The sequence below is a fragment of the Physella acuta genome, unplaced genomic scaffold (genome assembly GCF_028476545.2).
Source record: "Physella acuta isolate Inbredline_101_S28 unplaced genomic scaffold, ASM2847654v3 ptg001766l, whole genome shotgun sequence".
NCBI lineage: Eukaryota > Metazoa > Mollusca > Gastropoda > Physidae > Physella > Physella acuta.
The window spans coordinates 10,549-37,325 of NW_026733276.1; the positions used below are offsets into that span (position 1 = coordinate 10,549).

The following is a 26,777-nucleotide window of genomic DNA, read 5'->3' on the forward strand; positions in this document are numbered from 1 at the left end:
CAATACTATCTATCTCTTCACCTTTCGATAACATAACAATATAGTAAGGTGACATGTTGGCAGAGGCGTAGCGACCCCACCCGGCGCCCGGGGACAAACTTTCAATTTGGCGCCCCCCCCCCATATATTTTTTTATGTTTATAATTCAAAATAGCAGCTAAATGAGCTTATTTTGGCTCTAGGGATCGGCGCCCGGGGACATATGTACACCCCCCCCCCTTCTCCGTTTTCGGAGAATAATTAAATAAAATTTAAAACAAGTTCAGCAACAACAATAAAAAAAAAACAGCAAACACTACTGAAACTACGAATTAAAAACTGTCATGTTATGTACCCCTAATATCACATTTTTAATAACTGAACGCAAGTAGATCTATCCTACTTCTTGGCTTACCTATCGTCGCCTAGCTCAGCGCCAGGCATGTGCGAGGCGCATTTTTCTCACAAGGTCTGTCAACTTTAGCGCCTGTACATCTGCTGTTTGAGTTATACCTGTTGTATGTTGACCGTCAACCACCTACAGATCGATCGTAATTCACGTTGGTAGCCTTTGGGGTCGTCCATAAATGACGTCACACTCGTAGGGGGAGGGGGGGTCCGTAATTTTGTGACGGTGTGTGATGAGAGGGGGGGGGTTAGATGGTGTGACGTCACTTTTTTTTTCATTATAAAAAAGCAATGTTAGAAAACGAGTTTTAGCCGTTATTTCGCGTTTTAGAAAACGGTTTTAATAAATTGTAATAGGAATTGATCAAAATACTCTATGTTAACAGAGTTCTGACATGATTTTGGAAAAATATCGATGTTTTAAGAAATATTCAACAGCAATATTGAGAGGGGTTGTAGACCGAGGTGTGACGTCATTTTAGGGGGGGGGGGGCTGGCTTTTTGTGACGACGTGTGACGGAAGGGAGCGGGGGAGGTAAAAATCGTCAAAAAAGCGTGACGTCATTTATGGATGACCCCTTTTCTTGAATTGTCAGGCTCAGTATTTCTTCCAGACTTTTTTCTCCTGGGAGGGGGGGGGGGGCAATTGATATTGTCGGGGGGGGTCGACATTTCCGGGGTGTGGGTGCAGACACTGGTAAAAGTTTAGGTTTTCTATTAAATTCCATTTCGCAGCCCCCCTTGCGACACACCCCCCCCCCCCCCCCCCCCCCCCCCCCATGGTCAAGATCAATTCAGCCATTCCTCTTTTATACAGGAGGCCTTTGGGTTTTGAGATCAGTCTAGAAACGTAGGGTAATGGTTTACCTAAGTGTGCCTCGTAAAAAACGATTTTCCTTATCTTTAATATGTCGATACTAGCCGAAAGGGAAACTACAGGTCCCTTGCTGGTCTGCTGATATAGAATATTTTCGATAGACATCTTCTGAAGAGGGAGCTGAATAAATCTATAGAAAAATAAACGCATTCTCACACAACTTCAAGAACGTTAGTATGAATAGATGATCATATGCAACTATATGGGGGAGAGGGGGGGGGGGGGGAGCTGAATAAATTTGCAGAAAAATAAACGCATTCTCACACAACTTCAAGAACGTTAGTATGAATAGATGATCATATGCAACTATATGGGGGAGAGGGGGGGGGAGGAAGCTGAATAAATTTGCAGAAAAATAAACGCATTCTCACACAACTTCAAGAACGTTAGTATGAATAGATGATCATATGCAACTATATGGGGGAGAGGGGGGGGGAGGAAGCTGAATAAATTTGCAGAAAAATAAACGCATTCTCACACAACTTCAAGAACGTTAGTATGAATAGATGATCATATGCAACTATATGGGGGAGAGGGGGGGGGAGGAAGCTGAATAAATTTGCAGAAAAATAAACGCATTCTCACACAACTTCAAGAACGTTAGTATGAATAGATGATCATATGCAACTATATGGGGGAGAGGGGGGGGGGGAGGAAGCTGAATAAATTTGCAGAAAAATAAACGCATTCTCACACAACTTCAAGAACGTTAGTATGAATAGATGATCATATGCAACTATATGGGGGAGAGGGGGGGGGAGGAAGCTGAATAAATTTGCAGAAAAATAAACGCATTCTCACACAACTTCAAGAACGTTAGTATGAATAGATGATCAGCACGTACAGATGTACTTAACGAACATATACGTACATACCTGGGGTAAACAATATAAAAACACTGTGGGTAAGAGTACAACAGCCTCCAAACTCTTAATAAGCAAACTTCAATTAAAGAACTACTATAGTTGTTTAATTTACTATCAGAATCACAACGTTTGAAATAGGTACAACTCTGTGAATATTGTTTTTGCAATTACCAATCAAGAGGTGTGTGAGCAATATAGTGATCTACTAACCCAAACCTTAACATTATGTTAAAAAATAGTATTTAAAGAACACAAAAAAGTAGAAGTTATTTCAAAAATATACGGATCTGTGCAAGATTAAAAATTTAAATATTCTATATGTGGGCTTTTTTTTTTTTTTTTTTTATAAGTTCTAGGTTTCCATCCGTAATAAATGCGCATGTTTATACCAACCCCGTTTTTATAAATTATCTGTGATGTTTTAGCATTTATAAAGAAATATATTTTACGAGCCGACCCGCGGCGCATCATTTCATACGCCGCTATTTATTTGTTTTATTTTCTACTTTTCAGTAATTCATAATTTGTGAATTCGACAGTAACAACGCTGCCACTGAAAATATTTGCCTTAATACACTATCAGTAGCTCGATAAGGACGATACCCCCCCCCCCTTTCCCCAACCCCTACCCCACCGCCCCCCCCCCCCCGTGAAAGCAAACTCCTCTTAGTTACCTCCCCTAGGTTTAAAATCGTTTCAAACTAAATTATCTGCCCCTAAAAGCCGTCACTAAACCCGGCTCTACGATTGTAAACATTTAGCGTGAACCACATCTCACTAGGTAATGTAGGGGTGGGGATGGTAGGGAGCGCGCTTACAGCTTAGTGTTTTCTATGGGCTCCAAGAAGAGAATTATATATATAGATTCTGATTGTAGTAAAAAATTTAAAACAAATCGTAATAAACTTTAATATTAAATAATACAGTAATTATTTATCCAGTTGAATTTGACAATTACAATTAAATATGTAGATCTATACATATTAATATTAAGAGAGTGATTATTTCCCGTATTGTAATTAACTTGTCTTAATACTCCACTAGGTCAAAAAAATTTTTACAAGGACTGCAAAAAAGATTGAGTTGCGGTTCTTGTTATTGGTTATGTTGCGTGTATATTTTGTGCTGTATTTTATTTTGTGTAATATATTGGTTTGTGTTGTCGGCCTACATGGCGTGTTATTTTGTTTTCTACAGAGTAAAGTTCGAATATATTTTTCACCTTAGCGAAGTAACGCCATACAGCTGTATATATATATATATATATATATATATATATATATATATATATATATATATATATATATATCGCTTTTTCTCGGCTCGCCGCTCTCCCAAACCCGAAACGCCTCTGGTTTTCGTCTACCATGTTCTAGAGAATCCTAGATTATAAATATAAAACACTTAAATTTAATAGTTAAAATAATTCATATTCTAAATTGCATCCCATTTGTGTTTCAGAAGTAGATAAGGGAAACAAACAAAGAGTGGGTAAAATAAAGTATTTAAAATCAAAATACAAAAGTAAGTATTAAATAATGGGGAAATTTTCTTAAATTTGTTAAAAAAAATAAGCACTTTTAATGTTTTTTAATGTATATTCTGAAATTTTTCATAACTGGGAATAAATTTTACTCTTGATTTTTAATATAATAACGATATATTATTAAATAAGTATAACGTATAATAAAGTAACTTACCATTTATTAATAATGGTATCATGTTTCCGACGGGTGACGTTTTTTTTGTAAGGCCCTTCTATGTACGCTACACATGTTTGATAATTTTACCCTGCATGTTCGCCTTAGTTAGCATTACAGCCCTCATTGTCAGCTTGCGAGGACTGATACAGATCTACAATAATAATACTTTCGTCTTACTTGTAGAATACATTCATTTAAGATGGTTTACTTATACATACATCTAATACGAAACGTTTAATTACAACTTTTTTTCATAAATCCGAAAATGCAAATGTGTAATTAAATGATGATTTAAGGGATTTTTTTTCCCATCGGCGTGGTGGGCTGAGGGGGTTTGGGCTTTTTAATAGAGCTGAAATAAATTTGGGATTAAAGAAAAACAAAATTACAAAAAAATTTAAGCAAACGGAATGTTTGAGTACGACGAGTTAATCAAATCAAACATTCTTCCCTTTCAAACATCTATACCTTTAGCAGTCCTCCCACAGTTTTTATTTTTTTAATTATATTTTTTTAAACATTTAAAATAGTAATAATATTTTATTTGGTACACAGTTTCAAAGACAAAAACATCAATTGTATAATTAAACGGATAAAGTAAAAAGGCATAAGAACTAGACTAAAATAAGGTGTGCAACTCGGTTTCTTTTGACTGCTTAGTTCAGGGGTCGGCAACCTTTTGAAGCGGAAGAGCCAAAAGTTACAATTTTCAAAATTTCCATGGATTTAAAGAGCCACTAACATATTTTTTATTTCAAATATTTTATTATATTATTAAGATTATTAGTATTTGTGCAAGGAGCTGGAGAGCCGCATCTTGATATCACAAGAGCCGCATGCGGCTCGCGAGCCGCAGGTTGCCGACCCCTGGCTTAGTTTACTGTGCTCCATCCTCAGCTGCGAAGTCAAAAGTTCAGATTGTAGTCACCCATGGACAGAAACAAAAACGACCGTGAGAGAAGTGTCTCTGAAATACTCATACGGATCTACCATTCAAAAATTTTCCAAGACACAAAATTGACCCCTGGCAATGACTGTATGCTGCCCTTGATGTATCCGCTAGCCCAGGGGTCTCCAAACTTTTCAGCCCGAGGGCCGCATTGACTATCAAATATCAGTTTGGGGGCCAGAGTTTCTTCCAGGCATCTGTTCGCCCTTTAAGGAGGTCATTTGCTGGACAACTGGCCACATTTGCTTCAGTGGCATTTGCACCCAATGCTAAATTTTCAATTTGTTTATAATTTTTTCCTCAGCCACCTCCAACAAACATTTCTTTTTCCGTGGACAAAACTATCTCCGAGGGCCGGATGAGAGGACCTCGCGGGCCGCATCCCGCCCGCGGGCCGTAGTTTGGAGACCCCTGCGCTAGCCGATGATGAAAATTGTTATACTAAAGCGAACATGCAAGGCAAACTGATGCTGTAATTTACTGTAAATTACATGTCTGAGGCAAAAAAAAACGAAGGTAGAAAAATAAATAAATAAACTGGGAGGACTGCAATAGATATGACTGCTTGAAAGGGAAGAATGTTTGATTTTATGTGGCTCCATGCTGATTATAATATTTAAAATAGTTTTCTTTATTTTTAATCCCAAATTTATTTCTGCTCTACTTATAACACATACCCCCCCTCAAACCACCACAGCTGAGAGAAAAATAACATTTAACCCCCATTTAATTACACATTTACATTTTCAGGTTTAAAAATAAAATTTTAATTAGAAATTTTTTGATGTATAATTAAACCATCTTAAAGTCTTAAATGGAGGGAAGTACATGTCAAAAGAAATATTACTATTGTAAATCTAGCCGATGATGAAAATTGTAATACTAAAGCGAACATGGCAAGGTAAACTAACGCTGTAAATTACATGTCTGATGCAAAACAAAAATGTTTGATACTTTTAAAATGTATTACCGATTATTTGTTACTAGTTAATTGGCCCGTTAAGGGAGAAATTCTACAACAAAGGCCACTAGTTTGATAGAAGGGAAAAAAGCAGAATTTCTCGTTGAAATTAGGTAAATTTTGTTTTGGTGTCACCCCCTTTGTGTCTGTCACCCAGTGCGGACTGCATCAACCACCCCAAGCCGTGCTTGGCCCATTGAGAAGTTGTGTCTTCAGGAGATAGACAATACTAATAGGTGGGTTGGATAATGATTTACAGGGTTTCTTTCTAGTATTTTTACTTTCTCGTATATACGTAGTATAGAGAAAGTATTGTAATCGTGCAAAAAAAAATCGAGATTTTTACAAATCTCGACGTTTTACACCTCACTGATACGGAAAAACATAATTTTGCAATCTTGTCCGTATGTCTGTGTGTGTGTGTGTGTCTGTGTGTCTGTGTGTAAACACGATAACTTGAGTACCGTTACAGCTAGGTTGATGAAATTTCATATATAAGTATTATATCAAAATCGTAGATCCGTATCAACTTTTGAGCGATTTCCGATAACCGGAAGTGGTACTTTTTTTACTTTGAATTTTTCAAAAGCCTATAACTTGAGTACTAATTCAGATAGATAAATGAAATTTCACATGTAAGTAAAAGATCTAATTCTCTACCTTCTATCAAATTTTGAGTAATTTCCGTTGACCGGAAGTACTAATGTACGCTATTTCCGATTTCTCAAAAAACGCATATAAATTTATAAAGTACTAATAATATTGCGCACTATTACGCACATTTGGTTTTGGTGCTCGCTTGGTGCGCAATTTTTTTTTCTACTAGATTTTATTCTATTTTTAAAAGTTTAAGTAAACAAAAATCATGTCTATATTCCGAGTTGACATCCCACGTAGTGTTATATTAGAATATTCGAGAAAGTTTAGGGGAGATCACTCCCGGTTTATTTTTTGCTGACTACACCACTGAAATTAAAAACATGTATCATTAAAGCTAAGCCAGCCATTGTAGCCACACAAAAGAGGGAAAAAAATATCATTCAAGAACAAAGGCTGACTTTTCAAAACTCACCACTGGCCCAGAACCATTTCCAATGATAGTTTGGAAAGAGAAATGGAAACGGAAGCCTTTGTTGTTCTTTCTTTTTTTTTTTTGTTAAATTGGATAGGCCAATAACTAAGGATGAGTCTAGAACTTCTTATATAAATTGTATATTCCTGTATAAATTGTATATTTTTTCTATTCCGTCGGTGGATTAGGGGCTCGTTAGGGGGTCGGGGTCGGTGGACATAACTCCGTACAGATGCCTGAAAGAAACACTGGTGATTTACACTACAAGATGGAATAGAAGATAAAGGCTCTGCCACTATTAAATAAGTATGCCACAGTCAAACAGAAAATGTGTATCAAAGCCTCAAAGACCACCCATAAAGGGGTCGTCCATAAATGACGTCACACTCGTAGGGGGGAGGGAGGTCAGTAATTTTGTGATGGTGTGTGATGAGGGGGAGGGGAGGGGTCGGGTGGTGTGACGTCACACTTTTGCATTATAAAAAAGAAATGTTAGAAAATAAGGTTTTTTTAGCCGTTATTTCGTGTTTTAGAAAACTGTTTAAATAAATTGTAATATGAATTTATTAAAATACTCTATTTTGAAAGAGTTCAGAAAAGATTTTGGAAAAAATCGATGTTTTAAGAAAGATTCAAATGCAATTTTGAGGGGGGTGGGGTGTAGGCTGAGGTGTGACGTCATTTTTAGATGTGTGACGGAGGGGAGGGGGGAAGGTAAAAATCGTCTTAAAAAGCGTGACGTCATTCATAGATGTCCCCTAAGACGGCAACTTAGACATTAAAACGGGTATAACCAAAACTAAATCACAGCGCGTAGTGTCTGTATAACTCCTACTAATTGCAACTCTAAACAAAACTACTGAATTGCCACGTTGCTTATGCAAGTTATGCTATTTCGCAACATTAACATTGATTTCTTTCTTTCATCCCGTATCACCACAAGAACGACAACTCGTATTTTAATCACGCCTTATTTCCCTTTCTCAGCATACCAACATCACTTGATACGTCTTCATGTTGTATCAACTTACCCCAACACAACATATGGCACAATCCGATTCTCATAACGTTTTGTATAAATGCTAGTCTGATTCCCATCCGTTTCATTAAAGCTTCTGCTTAACCATGGCAAACTTCAAGATCTTCTTTGTGGTTTTGTTCGTAGCTTTTGCAAGCGGTTACGCTTTCAGTTTGGGTAATGTGATTTTTTAAAAATAATTATTACAAGCTTTTATTCAACTTGCTTCCTTTGTCGTCATAGATCGAAACGGGCGAAATTTCTGACACTTCTAACTGAGCGATTCGTTTTAAAGTTGGCACGTGGGTCAAGACTTAAAGACAATACAATATGACATAGTATTTAATTTAAAAGGATGCCTAATTAATTTTTTATCAATTAATTAAAAATTTCTGAAATTAGTAGACTGTCTTGTACTACTCTCTCCGCACTATTATACCTCAATATCATCTTCATTTAGTGCACAATAGTGTTTAGTCATGCATTTAAAAAACCGTTTTAATAATAATGCACTAAAAAGGAGAAAAATAAATTATTTTCTTTAAACATAAAATAATGCACTGTTGTTTAAATTACTATTAAATTACTTCTAAAAAAGCGTGGGCCTCTTCCTAAATATTTGTAAAGGTATCCAATAGATAATATAGTGACCGACGCTTTTCTTTATAGTAATTTAAATAGTTGTGCATTATTTTATATTTAAATAAAATCATTTATTTTCTCCATTTTAGTGCATAATTACATAAAAGCTTGTTATTGAGAAAAAAATGTATGCAATTTTTAAAAATATTCACTAATAATTGAATTTTTTCCCCCGCTAATATAGCTTTATTTTTAAATTTTAGTTTTAGTTTCTAGATATGCTTTATTAAAGACGTTTTTAATAAGTTGTTTGAAAGGTAGTGGGTGGAGCATTATGGTGCAGCATTCAAATTTTCAATTCAAGACAGAAATCTCTGTATCAATCACGTTGATATTTGTGTATTCAAGTCTTTAAAACTAATTAGAGTAAATGCTTTCGAGAAGGCAAATTTAGGTTGTTGTTTGTTTGTTTTTTTAGATAATAATTGAAGAATCTGTCTCAATATTTTTCTAGCTTTAAATATATTTTTTTTCTACCGTAGTAAGACTAAAAATAAACGAAACCGTTGAATTGAGGCGTTTTAGATTGAAACGGAAGTTAATGTTCAAAAACAATACATTTTTGAAGAGCTAATTCGTCATAGTGTTTATACTTCTGGCCTGACATCACGCTTTTTTTCGACGATTTTTACCTCCCCCCTCCCCTCCGTCACACATCGTCACAAAAAGCTAGAAACCCCCCCCCCCCCCCCAAGGACGTCAAATCTCATCCTACAACACCCTTTAAAAATTGCAGTTAAATTTTTCTTGAAACATCGATACCTTTCCAAAATATAGTCTGAATTCTGTCAACATAGAGTATTTTAATACATTTCTATGACAATTAATCAACACAGTTTTTCTAAAACGCGAAATAACGGCTAAAACTCGTTTTCTAACGTTGCTTTTTTTATAATGCAAAAGTGTGACGTCACTCCAGCTGAACACCCCCGAATGCTCGAAAGGCTAACTCCTGTGACAGTTTGCTCTTCGCGATCAAACCGAGACCCAGTTGCGTAGCGAGGTCGCGTGTCACCCGGTGCGGCACTTAACGGTGTCACCCCCCCCCCCCCCCAAAGGAGTAGCGACCCTTCCCGGGGACAAATTTGCACACCCCCCCCCATCAAACTTTCGATTTGCACCCCCCCCCCCCCCCGTCATTTTTTTTTATTATATATTTTGCTATTTTTTGCCTTGGTGTCACCCCTAAATGGTGTCACCCGGTGCGATCCGCACCCCCGCCCCCCCCCCCTCGATACGCCTCTGCCGAGACCTCCGGACTAGCAGTTGTGCGCTCTACCACCCGACCACAATCGACATTTGGATGTTATTTTCTGGCAAACAACCAACAGCATTCCTTCTCTCGTACTTAACCTTCCTCATACATGTTATCACTCACTCATTTTATCTCTGTATACATCCCTCTTCCTCTTTCTCAATACTATCACCGTTTGTTAAAATTGCTCTTTTACTTACACAGGTAGAAAGGCTGATCATGAGGTGAAACGTCAAGAAGATTACGAATACCCGGAATATGAATACGAAGAATACGGTTCAGAGAATAACCAAACAGGAGAATACGAATACCCGGAATATGAAAACGAAGACTACGAATCAGAAAAAAATGAAACAGGGGGATTAGTATTCCGTGATTTGGAATCAGAAGAAAACGATTCAGGAGATTCCGAATCAGGAGATTCCGAATCAGGAGAATCAGACGAATCCGATGATTTGGAAAAACGTGACTCAGAATCAGAAGAAAACGAATCAGGCGATTCAGAATCAGGAGATTCCGAATCTGGAGAATCAGACGAATCCGATGATTTGGAAAAACGTGACTCAGAATCAGAAGAAAACGAATCAGGCGATTCAGAATCAGGAGATTCCGAATCTGGAGAATCAGACGAATCCGATGATTTGGAAAAACGTGACTCAGAATCAGAAGAAAACGAGTCAGAAGAAAACGACTCAGGAGATTCCGAATCAGGAGAATCAGACGAATCCGATGATTTGGAAAAACGTGACTCAGAATCAGAAGAAAACGAATCAGGCGATTCAGAATCAGGAGATTCCGAATCTGGAGAATCAGACGAATCCGATGATTTGGAAAAACGTGACTCAGAATCAGAAGAAAACGAGTCAGAAGAAAACGACTCAGGAGATTCCGAATCAGGAGAATCAGACGAATCCGATGATTTGGAAAAGCGTGACTCAGAATCAGAAGAAAACGAGTCAGAAGAAAACGAGTCAGAAGAAAACGAGTCAGGAGATTCCGAATCAGGAGAATCAGACGAATTCGATGATTTGGAAAAACGTGACTCAGAATCAGAAGAAAACGAATCAGGCGATTCAGAATCAGGAGATTCCGAATCTGGAGAATCAGACGAATCCCGTGACTTAGAATCTGAAGAAGACGAATCCGCAGAATACCCAGAGTACGAAGAAGAAGATGATTCGGCTGATGTGGAGGTTTTACCTGCGTAAAATATGATGCAAGTTAACGTTTACTACCCAAAAGCTAGTTCAACGGTTCTGAAAGCTTTATTTAATGTGTATTAATATATTTTAATCATTCCAGAGATAAGTAAAAAAAAAAATTAAAAACTGTTTTTTTTTTATTTATTCAATTTTTTTTTATTACTTACTTCCATTCATAAAACAAGACGTGGCGGGGTGCGATCCACACCAAATTAAAAGGTGACACCAAATTTAACAAATCGTTTAATTTACTATCAAAACAATGTATTAACCTGATAAATATATAATATAGTAAGGGAGAGGGGTGACACCAAGCCGAAAATGCAAAATTGTTTGAAGGGGGTGTAGTGACACCCGAACTAGTGACACCGCTGCTTATTTAGTTTCTTGTACAGCTACAAGTCGGACGCTCACAAACCTACTTAACTTAATTTTCGGGGGGGGGGGGCGGTAGACTTTCTTCGGGGGGGGCGGACACTGTTAAAAGTATATATTTTCTATATAAATTATATAAATTTCATTTCGTTCGGGGGGGCGGTAAAAAATATTCAAGAGGGCTTCGCCCCCCCCCCCCCCCCCCGAAGAGATGCCTGGAAGAAACTCTGGCTGCATTACTGAATTTCAAACGTGCAATCGGACCAAAAAAAAGATAAAATTGATATAGGAATATATATTTTAATCAGTGCACTCCCCCACCCCCGCCTCAGGAAATTTTAAGTGAACCCCCCCCCCCCCCACACACACACTCCACGTGAGATAAATGTCCGAAAGATACACTGCCTCAATGTCCATGGTTGCGCAGGCTAAAAACGCCAATGAGGTGAATCTCAACCAGCTTGCTTCTTTTTTTAAATCTTGTTTTAATACTAGAGCGGTGACGCCCTGTAATAGGGCTGGTAGGTAGGTCACCAACCAGTCATATAGCTCATGCAGGTTTTATTGAGCAGTATAACTGGTTGTGACCTACTTACCAGCCCTAACCGCGCCACAATGAGGGACGTCTGCACTGTTTAGTTCCCAGTTGGTTGTGTGGTCGCTCGTAATGACGTCACAAACATCTGACCAATTAAACCGCCGTCCCCTCATTTTAACTGTCACATAAGAGCCCCCCCCCCCCTCTTTTCCCCCACGTATTATATAGTAACAAGTTAATGAACACACCCGCCCTGTCAGTATGTTGTCATTTATCTTGTCTACTCAGTAGTTCAGAAATAGGTCACAAGTGGGGGAAATCTTCGCCAGTGCACTTTTTGCATTAGTGGCAGCTTCTTCCTGGCATCTTTTTTTGTGTGGGGGGAGGGGGGGGGGTGCTGAGCCACCCTGAAGAAAGTCTACCGCCGCCGCTCCCCCTCTCGCCGAACGAAATGAAATTTATATAGATAACATATACTTTTACCAGTGTCTCTCTCACCCCCCCCCCCCCCAGAAAACTAAGTCCGCCCCCCCCACCCCGAAAATATCAAGTCCCCCCCCCCCCCCCGAGAAAAAATGATTAGTGACGGGTTTTATCTGGACCCGAATTTCATATAACTCAACACAAATGTCTTATACGTGTATTTTATCTTAATACAAGTCATTTTGTATACAAAAAAAAAAAAAGATTCTCAGCTGTGTATTTAGTGAGATTTAACCCAGATCGGTTAAGAAAGAGTTTTAAATAAAAAACAAAGAATGTGATGTGTGTATGTGTGGGGGTCCAAAAAGGGGTGTGATATTGTTTATCGACACCCCCCCCCCCCCCCCCCCAAGAATTTGACTAAGAACAAAAAAAAAGATTTTCAAGTACCATTTTGATTTTTGTTGTCTAGCTTAGTGATGCTGTATAGGCACCATACATGTGGTCATGTAGTTTAGAACTATTCCATAAGAATGAACCACACAATGCAGAAGGCTCACTACTACTACTAGGAGGAAGACCCAGCCTTACAATACACCTTACAATACATATAGATAAATAATACACATTATTATTTCACAAAAATAAATTTCACATTGGTTATATCCTTTAGGTGGGTTTTTTTTTTCACTTTATTCAAAACAGCAAAAGTAATGTCTATATACATATTTTATAGAATATTTTTATGTTACATTTGCAGGAAACAGCATAATCTAAATATTAAGGCATTTAATTGAACCCAAATACATTAAAATTTAAAACACAACGACTGAGTTATCCACAGCATTCTACCAGTACAAAAGTAAGGCATTCACATTCAGTAAAAATGTATTTTTAAAACAATAAATATGAATGTTCATGTCTTGTATTGTGTATACTGAGACAATGTATACACTGATGAAACCATATTAAATTTATTTAATGTGACACACAGTATATATTAGAAGTTGTTAAAACCTAAAACATACTTGAGTATAAAACAATAAAAGGTAAAAAGAAATGCTAAATTTAAAATGTCAGTGTTATCTTGAATGTTATTTACTGGTATTAATAATAAGCACTTTTTATTATCTTGATATAAAAAGGAACTATTTATTATAGTCATAACATTATAAATATAATAAGATTGAAGAACCGAAACAATTTGATTAATACAAGTAGAAACCATTGTTCATATTTTAATTTGGATATAAAGTTGTTTCTCAAGGTTATACCACACATACACCCTTAAAAAATTCAACATTTTAGCTATGATGTTACATCCTCCCTTCTTCTGAGATATTTTATTTTTACATTCTTTGTTAGTAAATTTTGCAATTCTTTAAAATATAGGCAGACAAAATAGAAAAAAAAGTGATGGCATCACATCTTATATGTTATAGCACCCAGATCCTGACCTCATGATACTGCTGGTCTACATTTTTATCATGCAGATATTTTCTAGGAATAATAACAACATAGTAATAGAATAGTATCTTAGCATGTGAATAACAAGATTCAGTCCTTTTGTTGCATCTTTTTTAATTCCTCCAACACCTCTTTAGGAATGTCTACGTCTTTTAATCTAGTCACCTCGTCACCTTTAGCTGCCAAAATTTCCTCAATATTTCTGTCAACAAAAAATATAATTGTATTAAAATTCTTTTATACAAAATTAAAAATAAAATATGCCACTGATTTTATTTTAATTTTTGCAATATTTAAATAATTATATATTATAATTTATATCAAATAACTATAAATATATTTTATTAAAAGAACAATATACAATCATAACCAATTAGTAGATCAAACAATAAGAAATAAAAGAAATAGTTAGCTTTATAACATATATACAATATACAACATGATACATGTTGCTTATGAAAATACATTATGATAAGTAACAGTTTGGAAATAACAGCTGGAATTACTGATAAGTTAAGCAGAACAAGAATTTATTTCAATTATGTAGGCTATATTGTATGCATCAGGTAATGGTTCTCCAAAAACTAAGATTAAGCTTACAGCAAAACTCACAGTTTAAATACATGAGTAATAGAACAGTACTACAAATGGTAGTATTAATGCAGATTTCATGGTAACAAGACTTCAAACTTATAGATCAAGATTAAAGCTAGAGAATATCATTTCAAATTTATTGGGGTCAGCGTGGTTGAGTCAGTAAAGCTCATAGCTGCTAAACTCGAGTTCAAACCCCCAGGCAGATGAGGCTTGATAGCTGGGAACAATAGTTCTTCTAGGAAAGACAACTACAAAATCAAACAACTGCTGCCTTGTAGTTTGTTCTTGGTTGGACAAAGGCTACGGAAGCAAATCCAAAAAGAAAAGCAGGCTCAGATTGGAGTCGATAGTGTATATGGTGCATAAAAGTTGACATGAAATACTTAATTGTGTTGGAGGGAATCCCTTCCAATAATAAAAAAATAAAAATTAATAACACTGAAGAAGATTTCAAATTTATTAATTGTATTATTAGGAAAGCATGGCTTTGAAAGAACTTATTGTAATCAGTAGTAATTTTACACTGTTTAAATTATTAAATTTAAATAGATTAAATTATTGGTTTGATCTGCCCTCTGACAAGACCTGACTAAGATTAGGTTCAACCTCAATCTATATTTCCTATAATGCTGTTCCACAAGATTAAAGATAAGGATAAGTTTCAAGATAAGAATACTAATACCAGCCACAAAAAAAAAAAAAAAAACATTATGGAGAATCAGAATGGAAAAAACTATTTATTTTAAAGTAATAATAACATCACTTTATCATAAATTGTTAATTCATCATCCAATACCAATAATTGTACTGCTAGCTTTTATGATAACACTAAACAAGGCCTAGGCCTATATATTTTAATTAATGTTATACATGTTTGAAAAAAATATTTTATAAAATAGTTATTGGTCAAAACGCAATGTGCTTTACTACATGTTGAACATCAGTTACAGAACAAAGAAATAACTAAATAGCTAAAAATCTGACACATTTAAAATAACATAGGCTACCAATACTTACTAGAAAAATTAAAACCAAATTATAAACATTATCAGTCAACAGAAGACCATATTAAATGCACACACTGATTAAGAGACTTAAATGATTCTGTTAAAAACACGGCTATTCAATGGTCATTATGTTGTTTTTTAAAGAAATTGTTAAAAGTTTGACCCAGAAAAATGTATATACTTCATAGCGTAGACTACGTCTTGATACATAGTAATACGTAGATTTATAGAATTCAGATCTAAATCAATTTTGAATGGAATAGTTCATTTCTTTATATTCTAAAAGCAGAAGATGATGCCATTAGTTTTGTGTACTTTCCACAGTGTTAACATGTGGCTTGTGACGTTGTTTTATGACGTTCTTCTCATGACTATAAACACTTTTCCGGCTGTATAATTAATATTGTGTTTCTACATTTGAATATGCCTTTATTTTTTATTTTCCCTCTTTAAAAAAAAATTTAGTTTATAGGCCTACATTTAAAACATCCAACATATTATTTTCAACAAAAATTTGTATCAAGTTCTCCATATATCGCTGAAGATACTGATATTATGATATGATAGCCTGTGAAAAAAATTTGCGGAAAGAGAGAGAGAGAGACAGAAGTGCGCACATGGGCTTTTAAAATTGATTTTTAAAAAGGCTAAAAGGTAGGCCTACCTTTTATTAACATCTTTAAACCATCCCAAATTGTCAGCAATTAAATGGTTACTCTGGCATTTAGAACATTTCACAATCACAACTCCCTCTTCATAAGATTTTTTAGAAAATGTATGGTTGTTTCTGGTTCCACATATTTTACACTTGTACAAGATTGCAAGACGAGGTACAAAATCTCCCAACTTTTTAGATTTTAGTTCATGTTGTGTTTTATCAGACACGTCAATGCTGTCATCATGAAGTTTGCTGGATGAGTTAAAGTGATGTTTAAACTGATAGTGGAGCTTATGGCAAATGTTTAATCTGATTTTATCTTCACTTTCGTTTTTAAAAACAGCTGATGTAAGTTTCAGTTTGTCTTGCGTTCTTTTTATCTTTGTAAAATGTGAATACGACGCGTGAATGTGTTTACATGTCTTGTGTATCTTTAATGTTCTCAAACAAGAAGACATTCTGCTAAAACAAAAAGACATGATTTTCTAATGTTTTTATCAAACGGTTTGTAAAACAAACATATTTTTAAGTTCAATGAGATCCTCTGATTGCGATGTCCAAAAAAAGTTCACACTAATTACAGCAAACTAAATAAAAAATTTCAGCATACCGATAAAGTATCTTGACACTATGTGTTCTTTTTATTATTTTTAACGAAAGTTTGTTTTTTTTTACTATAAGTTTATACTGAGTAAAAAGATATAGATCTAGATCTAGACGCAGTTTGACACTATAATTTTAGTTAGGTTTCCATATATTTTAGTTAATACTTTTTTTAAAACATACTCGCCTTTTAAAATTCACACTGATTCAAAGAAATACATTACAGTTATGCCCAAATTTATTTGTAATAAACTGACAAGGGTCAAAATCTTTTATTATACATTAGTAGATCTATATAGATCTAAATAAATGCATATTGTTTACTTTGCAATTCGGGACGTTTGAGTTGGACAGTAGTCATATTGAATATTGTTATCTTAGTCGAGTGTAGTTAATGCATAGTTGTGTAAGTTAGAGTAACTTGGATTTGCAAAACTTTATAGGCTGAACTTTAATTATTTCATTGAGTTAATTCTATTAATCTGTTATTTTAGTCAACGACAGTTGTATAAGATAGTTATTTACTTTAAACTGTTATTTTAATTTAAACGATCTTCGTTTAGGAGATATTTCCTCTAACGAAATCCTGCCGGTCGTGTTTGTTTTCATTTTGAGTATGACCTGACCTAGACCCAAGTGACATGACCTCTGAACCTCAATAATAATGGCTGCCAAACTCAGCACGAACTTCATCAAGTCATCTTATTGTAGATTATTATATTGTCAAGCTTTCGCCAGTGCAACTAGGCTAAAAAACCTGAGAAATTTAAGTAAGGTATTCTCAGATCTAGATCTAGAAGTTAAGAATAACTTTATTGTTTAATTTAAGAAGTAGATCTAGATCTAGATTCTAGACATACTAAAAAATTAACTAGAAGGTTAATTCATAATTCTATTCCAGTGCGGATTAATAGGGCCTAATACTAAATTTTTTAATAGTCTATTTCACTATTCTAGATTTTGTCAAGAGATCTAGAATCTAGCTAGTCTAGATCTAGAATCTAATCTCTAGTTGACTAGGTAGATTAAATTAAAAAAATTTGTTTGTAGTTTATACTAGTTTATAGCCTAGTAATATTTATTATTAATTTATTTAGTAATATTTAGGCCTAGTTAATTTAGTAGATTATTCGGTAAAACTCCATTTAGCATATTTTATTCCCTGCTTCACGTTCACCTTCTGTTGAGCGTATTTTATTATAAACACAACCGAAACACAAAACTTATTTCACTAGATATTTGTCCTATGTGAATTTTAAATGGTAATTGCCTCTAATTGGCAGTTGAATAGCAATGATGTGAACTACTAACTAAACTGATGCATAATTAATAATAGTATTATTTATTTTAAAAAAGCTACATCTAGGCTATTAATCTAGTATAGATTTAGTGCATAATTGATCATCTACTACCTACATAGCCTATAGCTCATATTAACCTAAAGCCTAAACTTAACTTAAACCATAGTAATTTTTTTATGAAAATATAACACAATAAAAATAGCACTGCTCTCTTTTTCTATACTTTTTTGTTATTGTAAGATATTATTCCCAGTCCTATTTAGCATGAAATGACAGCAGACTGTGAATAGTCGTATTGGAGCTATTCCCAGTCGGAATAGCCCCAATATGACTATTCCCAACCGGCTGGGAATAGCCTTGGCCTTTTTACAATCAATGTTATAAAAGCTCCAAATCCAGAGAAATTGAAAATAGTTTTTTTGAGTTTAAGGCTACATTTTTGTTTATTTTCATCAAGCCTAAATTATAACCCGATGTTTCACTTTTCATTTTGTAAAACTCAAGCTCCATAAAACAAACTCCATGATCGATTTTCTGACAACGTAACATAGACTAGTTATTTGTTTCCAAAAATTTTCGGATAACATTTTTAAATTTTTATTTTATTGCTTTAATTTTTATTCACTACAGGTCTATTACTATTCATACAGTTACCTTAAAGCTGACAATTAGTTAAATTAAATAATTAAGCAATTTCAATATATTGTTTAGGCACAGCCGAAACGGCTCAAGATTCTTCTCAGTTTGAAAATCCTGATCCACATCAGAAGTATGATGTTCTTTACCCTGGACACATCACAACATCATTTTTTCAAAAATCTCTATTGGCCTTGGGATCTGGAATAACATGTTTGCTGAACCCAGCCAGAGATGGTAGGTAAAAAAAAAATGTGTATGTTATAACTGAGTCCAACCACCCTCATCCCACAGCTAGTTGGTATCTACCCCACCCCCCTCCTGAACTGCGACAGCGTGTACTGCCCCTCCCCACACCTCCAGTCCCACACCTGAACTGGGACACAATGCATCCCTGCCCCCCCCCCCCTGTAGCTATGTGCAGGTTAGGGTGCCCGCACCCTCTCCCTCGCTGGACTGCCAGGGTCATGCAGGGGTTAAGGAACCCAGGGTGAAGTTTGGGCCAGAAAGATAGGACAGTTGAACATTAGGCTTGCTAGGATGTAGTCATATTTTTATGTTTTTTAATGTGTGATAGGGCTGGCCCCTAAGGCTGGTCACTATTGATGTTCAAGTTTATTTCCTAGTTAGACAATACCAAAAGTAGTAACCATTAAAGTTGCCTAGCTGAAATTGTGTTGGCGTTTAATTTAAACCTCTCACTGCAGTCATCATCATCAATACCAACCAATCAATATCACAGATGACTTCATAACAGTGTAGATGAATCTTTCACTCAGTGCTAAACTAGACATTTTTTGTTTGTGATGCTGTGAATCATGAAATTCTGCTGTTTGTTGCTTTTCTTTTGTACTGTATCTGGTGGACTTAGCTCTGCATTGATTTCCATTATCTACAGAGTATTTTTAGTAATATGATTGATGCAAGGCTTTTAACACAAAGGGATAAATAGGGTAACCCGGGGTCATTCCACACCCTATATACTGAATACTGTGTATTTTAAAAGGGAGTAAATTTGAATAAAAAATTAACTATTTTCTGTTTCTAAGATATCATTTTCTGTACTTTCTGTTAAAGAAGCGTTCATGCACAATCAGAGCAAGAATTTTAATTCAATCTGCACACATATCTTCAAACATCCATATGACGATATGTAAGTACAACCTCTGCACTTTGTAAAAATAGTTTATTTTTTTTATTTCTTATTGTTGTTGATTTTTCATTGATTTAATGAAAGCTTAATCATTTTTGTTCATAGTAACAATAAATGATGCTAGATTTAGCCATTAATTTAGAACAGGAAAGCATTTTTTTTTCAATAGTAGGTGTGGGGCAATTCCTAACTTTCTTGTGTAGAAATTCCCAGATTGGTTTTTATACTATGTAGAGGGTTTAGCTATTATTTAAACAATTTAAACTGGTTGTAACTAATTCTGTAATTCACTACTCATGATTTGATTATAAAAAGGTACTTAAATAGTATTGATTTGTAAAAAGACTGCTATTAAAATAAATCAGGAAAAATTGCCCCAGACTTCTTTTATTTCTTTATCTATTATTATTTTTACTGTATCTATATCATTTATGCAATATTTATAGCCAAACATCTCCCAATACACACAGCAGTAATTAGCTTATTAGCATTACATAAGCCTGGGCCAGTAGTATTAATATTTAATTTTGTTCTCATTTCAGAATGGTTCAAAGAAAGAAACGAAAACTTCTGTCTATGTCAAGAAGGCCATGAAAATTGCAATTGAAAAGGTCATCAGTGGTAAAATGGGCTGCCAGAAAGATGCAACCCTCTAAGGCCTAAAAAAGCAACCATAAGAGACCAAGTCAGGGGCTGCTACAGTAAGATGGGAGCTGGCAGAAATACAATACTAACTGCCGATGAAGAAACTGAATTGGCCAGCTGCTTAACAATCCTGGGCAGATGGCTATTCGGCCTCACGCGTTGTGAGACCCAGGAGACCCTTTCACTGCTGACCTGCTAGGATCTGAATGGCTGTCTGAAGCTTCCTAAAGGCATCCGCAGCTAACATGCCGCATCCCAGAACAACTGAAGAAATCACTTGCAAAATCATCAGCAAACAAAACCATTTGTGAAGAACAGATCAAGCTTTTGCATGAGACACTGGGGGTGAATGACCTCTCTGACAAGCCTGAGAGGATCTGTAATGTTGATGAAAGTGAAAGAAATAATTCACCTGTTTCGGCTCATTGGTGGTTCCGGTAGGGGCTCCATTACTGTGTAGAAATGTACCAGAGCAGACAGACTGATGCTGCCACCTTATGTTCTGTAAGCAGCCAAAAACCTATGGTTTAACTGGACACTTAATGGGCCAGCTTGTGCCAGATAAATGTCAGTGAGAAGGGGTGGACGGACACCAGAAGTTTACATGACTGGTTTGTGAATTTTTGTTGGCAACACTGCCTGAGTGAATACCAGTTTTCCTGATTAAGGATGGCAATGCATCGCACTTGAGTATCGCCACTATTAGATGTGCAGTAGACAATGATGTCATTCTGCTCAAATTGCGATTTAACTCTACGCATGTGGTGCAACTACTGGATGTCTATGGGCCTGCAAAAAACATCTCAGGAAAAAGTTCTTATAAAGTTTGCACGGCAGAACTTGGGGATGGCTCTATCTAAAGAGATTTCCCTGTGCTTCTGAAGCAGCTGTGGGAAAATGAAAGCTTGTCTGCCCAAAATATCAAGGCTGGCTATCTTAAGTGTGGTATCAAGCCTTTTGACCCCAGGCAAATTCCTTCTACAAATTATTAGTCAGCTGAAGTTTTGGACAGGCTCTATGAGCCAGAAAAGCAGCCTGATTCAACAAGTGATGATAGTGGTAGGCCTATTACTCATGAGCTACCACCTCAGGCTGATATGCCACCTGCTGAAACACCAGCAGCCAATAATGACTCAATAAAGGATTTTTTTATTTCAAAAACACTAATGCTGGCTAAGGCAATCAAAAGAGCTTATGGGGAGGGTCTTACTTCAAAAGAATGCCTTGAAAGATTGGAGGCAGAGGTAGTAGAGAAAGCTGTAAATGCATAAAAAAAAGGCAACCAAAAAAAATAATCTGCAGATCAGGAAGCTGCCTGTTGTTCTAAATCTTTGACTAAGGAGGTTAGGCTGCCTAAGGAGATTAGAATTCCAGAGGAAGAAAGTGAGGCTTTCTCTGATGAAGAGTCGCTGCCAAATTGTTTCCAGGGGGAAAAATGTTTTTTTACAAATTTTGAAATTTATTTATCTTTTAATTTTCATATTGGGTTTGGAATTGCCCCACTTGTCTAGTTTTTGTAATAAAAGTTATATATTTAAAAATTGCATTTTGTTTTGTGAAATATCTCTGTATTTGTTAACCATCATATAAATATAGTGTGCATTTATACCCTGATTAAATATTATGGTAATGTTTATTTTATATATTTTTTAAATGTTAAGAAAAGTAATGTGTGGAAGTGGAATTGCACCTGTTAATATTTTCTTTCGTCCAAGCCAGTTCTAATTGTAATTAGCCTACTTTCATGTTCCAAGGTTGCTGATTATTTGTATTTATTTTCATAATAAATATATCATTATCAATGTATTTTTCAGACATGATCTGTGCTCTTGGTGAAACTACAGGACCCATTGCATTAAGGTATATGCATAAGAAAATGCTAGCTGATGCCACAGGAAGGCAAATCTTAGAGTATGTATATCAGTATTACATTATCCTTTCTTGATATGTACATTACTGCTTGTACCTCATTGTTCTGTTACTTGTAAAATAATTTAAAATCAGGCTGCTACATCAAGGAAAGCCTATCGGTCAGATGAAAGATAATGCTGGATAAAAAAATTAATATGTGATCTATACATCTTTTTATTGTATTGATGGTTTAGTGTTATTCTTTTATGATAGTAAATTATAACTTAAATTTTGCAGGTAGAGTCCATGAATGCAAGGCTTTTTTTGAATTGATGAATTGTCAAGTGCTTCTGCAATTCCTATTTTGCTTGTTAAATGGCATTAGGTTAATTCTTATATATATTTTCTTACTTAGAGAAAAGCCACTCATCACAACAAACACAGTGGATGTTGACTATTTAGGTAAACTCCCGGAAGGTACATTTGGAAAAGAATACTGGAAATTCTTATCTGTAAATGTAAGTTTAATTGTTTATTCCGTAGTTTAATTACATGAGAGGTCAGTAGCGCCATCCGTTGCTGGGCACTACCCTGCGAAGTACAGATTACCTGTTTTGTAGTGTACTGGTCATGAAATTAATTGGAATCCAATCAACATTCAGGTGCAATTACTGGTCATGAAATTAATTGAAATCCAATCAACATTCAGGTGCTATAAAAACATTTGTTGTGTACATTCACTATCACTATTAAAAGAAATTTAAGGTTTAGTTTCATATCTCCATGTTAATCATGTTTATAGATTTAATATACTGGCACACTATCTAGTTGTTTTTATATTTGTGTAGGGATTCTCCCCTGATGCAAGACGACCTGTAAACTTTGTCGATGATGTTGATCTAATGTATGTGATGCTGAGGTATCGACAGTGTCACGATCTGGTGCACACTTTGCTGGGAATGCCTCCCAACATGCTTGGAGAGGTGGCTGTTAAGTGGTTTGAAGCCATTCAGACTGGTTTACCAATGTGTATAACCGCTGCATTATTTGGACCCATAAGATTAGGACCTAAGTGAGCTTGATTTTTTTAAGACATTTGTGGCATAATATTTCTAAGCAATATATATACCGTAACAATTCAATTTCACGTAGTGTTTAATATCAAAATATTAAGGAAATCTAAATTCAGATTTTTGAAAATGAGTTCGAAATGTCTGCAGGTTCTGATGAAGAGAAATGCACACATATTTTTAACCATGATGCCTTAGTAGATTTAGAACATAACCTTGTCTCAATCTGAAGCTTGGGGCATTGATATGTATCCCTCGTCTAATTAAATATGTACATTTTGTAACCAGGCCTATTTGTTTATCAAGTAGTATTAAGTACAGTGAAAATACTAAATGGCTATGTTTGAGTCTGCCATAGTAGTCAAATCCTGGGTTTAACAAGCTTATAGGGTTTGCAGGGTTCCCACAAATTTTTTACCAGAAAATTCCCTGCTATTCCAAGAAATTCCCTGCTATTTCAAGTATAAATTCCCTGCTATTTTACATATAAATTTCAACGCGCATAACCATTGAACTTGCCAATTTAAATTTAATTAAACCACAAAAAAGCAGACATTTTTTAGGGGGGGGCACTCATTTTTTAAAGTGAATCATATCCTAAAATTAAATCCCAAAACTGAAATTTTTAAACTGTGAAACTTGATGTTGCGTCAGAAATTTAAAAAAATACTTACTTTTTAAAACATTTGATTCATATTAATAATATCATGTTATATTTTTTAAAATAATTCCTTTCGTGATTTTAACTTTATAAAAATCTTTAAAAAAAAATTAATATTTAAAGGATTGTGAATGTAACAAAAATAGTTTAAAATAGTAGACCCATCTTGATCCCATAATCATTATAATGTAATATTACATTTCTAGAACCTCCCCCAATACAAAACAACTGTTTATGATAATACAATTAATAAGTTAAGCTAATAGTAGTCACAATTTAAAACCTTATCTTAAAAGTTGTAGAAATGTACACTTCAGTTAGTAACATATCTAAGTAGGCCTATTTAATTTTAGCACTTCCTATATTGAGTTCAATAAAGTAGTCAGCCAAAAGTGTGTAGTTATTCACCTAACCAACAAACTGTAAACAGCAGATAATTTGTTTAAAGACAAGAAGTCTGAAATTATCTCTCACTGCTACTATTGTACTAATGAATACCTTAGTATAGCTAATATCTAAAATAAAAGAAGTTTTTGTTACTATGAAATAATACTGAGACATTTTTTTTAAAGCACACAAAAATAAATTTTTTTTCTTCAAAATTGAACTTATTTAAACTATAATGATCATTCGGACTGTTTTCCACTTAATGTTTATGTCGTTTCTTAGAGGTACCTGTATTTTTAAAACTTAAACAAGCCTAATATTAACAAACATTAGTTTGATAGACAAGGGGTCATCCATAAATGACGTCACGCTTTTTTGACGATTTTTACCTCCCCCCCTTCCCCTCCGTCACACATCGTTACAAAAAGCCAGACCCCCCCCTAAAATGACGTCACACCTCAACCTACAACCCCCCTCAAAATTGCAGTTGAATTTCTCTTAAAACATCGATATTTTTTTCTAAAACCTGTCAACAGAGTATTTTAATAAATTCTTATTAGAATTTATTAAAACCGTTTTCTAAAACGCGAAAGAACGGCTAAAACTCGTTTTCTAACATTGCCGTTTTATTATTCAAAAGTGTGACGTCACACCATCTGAACACCCCCCTCCCCCTCATCACACACCGTCACAAAATTACGGACCCCCCCCCCCCTCCTTACGAGTGTGACTTCATTTATGGACGACCCCCAATGAGATCAACCGGAGTAACTGAAATTAGATCCTGTGGCATTTTTTTTATATAAAATAAATCGTATTTTGAATAAGAAAAAAAAAAACGTAAAAATAAAAACCAACTTCTAAGCCAAGCAGACCCATACTTAAGACAATAGTAAATACATCAATATGTATGCTTTTCAAAAGCCTAGACGGTATAGCATCCCCCCTTCCCCACAACTGGACAACGTGGAGAGGTCATTGTGAAGGCCAATAGCATACGTCAACTACTATTAGAGATAGCTGATGACGTCACTTTATCTCCCCCCCCCCCCCCCCAACCACCTTGCGGTATGAACGCGTGGGCCTACTTGGGGTCACAGTGAGTTCAAGAAAGCCCTATTTACTCCAGGTACTCCCCTCCCATGAAATAATTGTAGTTGACCCATCTACGCATTTCACATTGTTGGTGACGTCACTAGCCTTTAATTTTTTTCTTATGAACGCGAGAAAGGCTGGCTTTGCAAATTTCGTTGTTGTTTTTTTAAATCTGTGTTTCTCCCAAATTCAGTATCACTGGCTAACAGTTAAATAGTCTGCTAGAACGGTTATCCTTAAAATAATATTAAACAAAACTGTACTCGCGCGGGATCCTAGTCCTTTTAATACAGTTTATTTAGGTCAATATCTAGACTACACGGCGAGTTTACGGCAAGTTAAAAAAAAATCACGTGTTGCCTAAACTAAATTTTAAACTAATCCTAAAAAAAACCAATGAAAAAAATTACGTCACGCCAATGATGGGTAACCCTAAGCAAGCATAGCAGTAGATGTACCATGTACACGTGTGTGATGGGCGGAAAACAGATCAACGGTAAAGAGGCACCACGAGAACCGGCGAGACTAGTTTTGTACGCCAAAACTAGGTCACGAGATGTGGCGAGACTAGCGATTGGATAGGCCTAAACCCGGTTCAAATCTCGCGACACCCGAAAGAAAAAACCATGGGAAGCAAGATTTCCCGGTTTTTAAAGATATTTCCCGGTTATTCATCGAAATTCCCGGTTTTCACGACCGGGAAATTAAATCTTGAAATTCCCGGTTTTTTCCCGGTTTCCCGGCTGCGTGGGAACCCTGGGTTTGGTTATTATTAGTTATAAAAATTGCAGGTGAGATATTAATTGTTGATTAAAGAAAATTTGTGTTCCAGACACAAGCAAAAGTATATGGAGATATACCTGCCATGGGCTATTCGGTCAGCTTACAACTCCAAGTTTTTAATGAATGTTTACTTTGAAAAACACTGGGAACAAGACATCAGTGACTTTAGAAAAGAGTTAAATGTGGAGCCAGCACCTGTGCCATTAGTTAAAACTGGAAAGAATACGATGACAAAATAAAGATGACAAAATAAATAATATTAATAGCTTCACTTCATATAAATTTGTACTTATGGAATATTTTTTGAATGTTGATACAGATCTTGAACATTAAATGCTTAAAATAGTTTATTAATTACTGTCTGTTCTGCAAGATCTTTTAGTTTTAGTCTTTGACGGTTAGTCTTTAAAACAGTATGAAGATTAGATTACTATATTTAATAAAGGGGAATATCTTAATCTAAAGCTGAGAGGCAGCACAAGCTAAGAAAAAATAATGGGACTGATCAAGTATACTTTTTAGTGACTGGGCATCTAAATCTACAACAAATCAATCCTGCAATTTGGCATTAATTTTATAAAATAAATTCATTTTA

At 35.3% G+C, this 26,777-nt stretch overlaps 3 protein-coding genes across 3 annotated transcripts; 2 read left to right on the forward strand and 1 right to left on the reverse strand.

Annotated features, from left to right (window-relative positions):
• The first annotated feature begins 7,908 nt into the window (after window positions 1–7,908).
• LOC131930387 (dentin sialophosphoprotein) lies at window positions 7,909–11,049 on the forward strand. The gene is made up of 2 exons (XM_059286851.1): window positions 7,909–8,010; window positions 9,935–11,049. Exons 1-2 carry the CDS (start codon window positions 7,941–7,943, stop codon window positions 10,936–10,938), a joined length of 1,074 nt encoding a protein of 357 aa, XP_059142834.1. The 5' UTR covers window positions 7,909–7,940; the 3' UTR covers window positions 10,939–11,049.
• A 1,892-nt stretch (window positions 11,050–12,941) lies between these two features.
• On the reverse strand, window positions 12,942–16,540 carry LOC131930379 (uncharacterized). Its single transcript, XM_059286836.1, has 2 exons — window positions 16,004–16,540; window positions 12,942–13,937 (listed from the first exon to the last, which is right to left on the reverse strand). The coding sequence occupies exons 1-2, from the start codon at window positions 16,474–16,476 to the stop codon at window positions 13,826–13,828; spliced, it is 585 nt and encodes a 194-aa protein (XP_059142819.1). The 5' UTR covers window positions 16,477–16,540; the 3' UTR covers window positions 12,942–13,825.
• A 642-nt stretch (window positions 16,541–17,182) lies between these two features.
• On the forward strand, window positions 17,183–26,454 carry LOC131930386 (ubiquinone biosynthesis protein COQ4 homolog, mitochondrial-like). Its single transcript, XM_059286850.1, has 6 exons — window positions 17,183–17,370; window positions 18,613–18,774; window positions 22,150–22,246; window positions 22,602–22,704; window positions 23,035–23,258; window positions 26,232–26,454. Exons 1-6 carry the CDS (start codon window positions 17,265–17,267, stop codon window positions 26,419–26,421), a joined length of 882 nt encoding a protein of 293 aa, XP_059142833.1. The 5' UTR covers window positions 17,183–17,264; the 3' UTR covers window positions 26,422–26,454.
• The last annotated feature ends 323 nt before the right edge of the window (window positions 26,455–26,777 follow it).

Bases quoted from the DNA above. Each gene is read 5' to 3' on its own strand.
- LOC131930387 (XM_059286851.1), top strand. From the start codon at position 7,941: ATGGCAAACTTCAAGATCTTCTTTGTGGTTTTGTTCGTAGCTTTTGCA. The intron at 8,011-9,934 runs GTAATGTGATTT...TTACTTACACAG, and splicing joins CGGTTACGCTTTCAGTTTGG to GTAGAAAGGCTGATCATGAG.
- LOC131930386 (XM_059286850.1), top strand. From the start codon at position 17,265: ATGGCTGCCAAACTCAGCACGAACTTCATCAAGTCATCTTATTGTAGA. The intron at 17,371-18,612 runs GTAAGGTATTCT...TATATTGTTTAG, and splicing joins AAAAAACCTGAGAAATTTAA to GCACAGCCGAAACGGCTCAA. The intron at 18,775-22,149 runs GTAGGTAAAAAA...TGTATTTTTCAG, and splicing joins GCTGAACCCAGCCAGAGATG to ACATGATCTGTGCTCTTGGT.
- LOC131930379 (XM_059286836.1), bottom strand. From the start codon at position 16,476: ATGTCTTTTTGTTTTAGCAGAATGTCTTCTTGTTTGAGAACATTAAAG. The intron at 13,938-16,003 runs GTAGGCCTACCT...TTTTGTTGACAG, and splicing joins TTTAAAGATGTTAATAAAAG to AAATATTGAGGAAATTTTGG.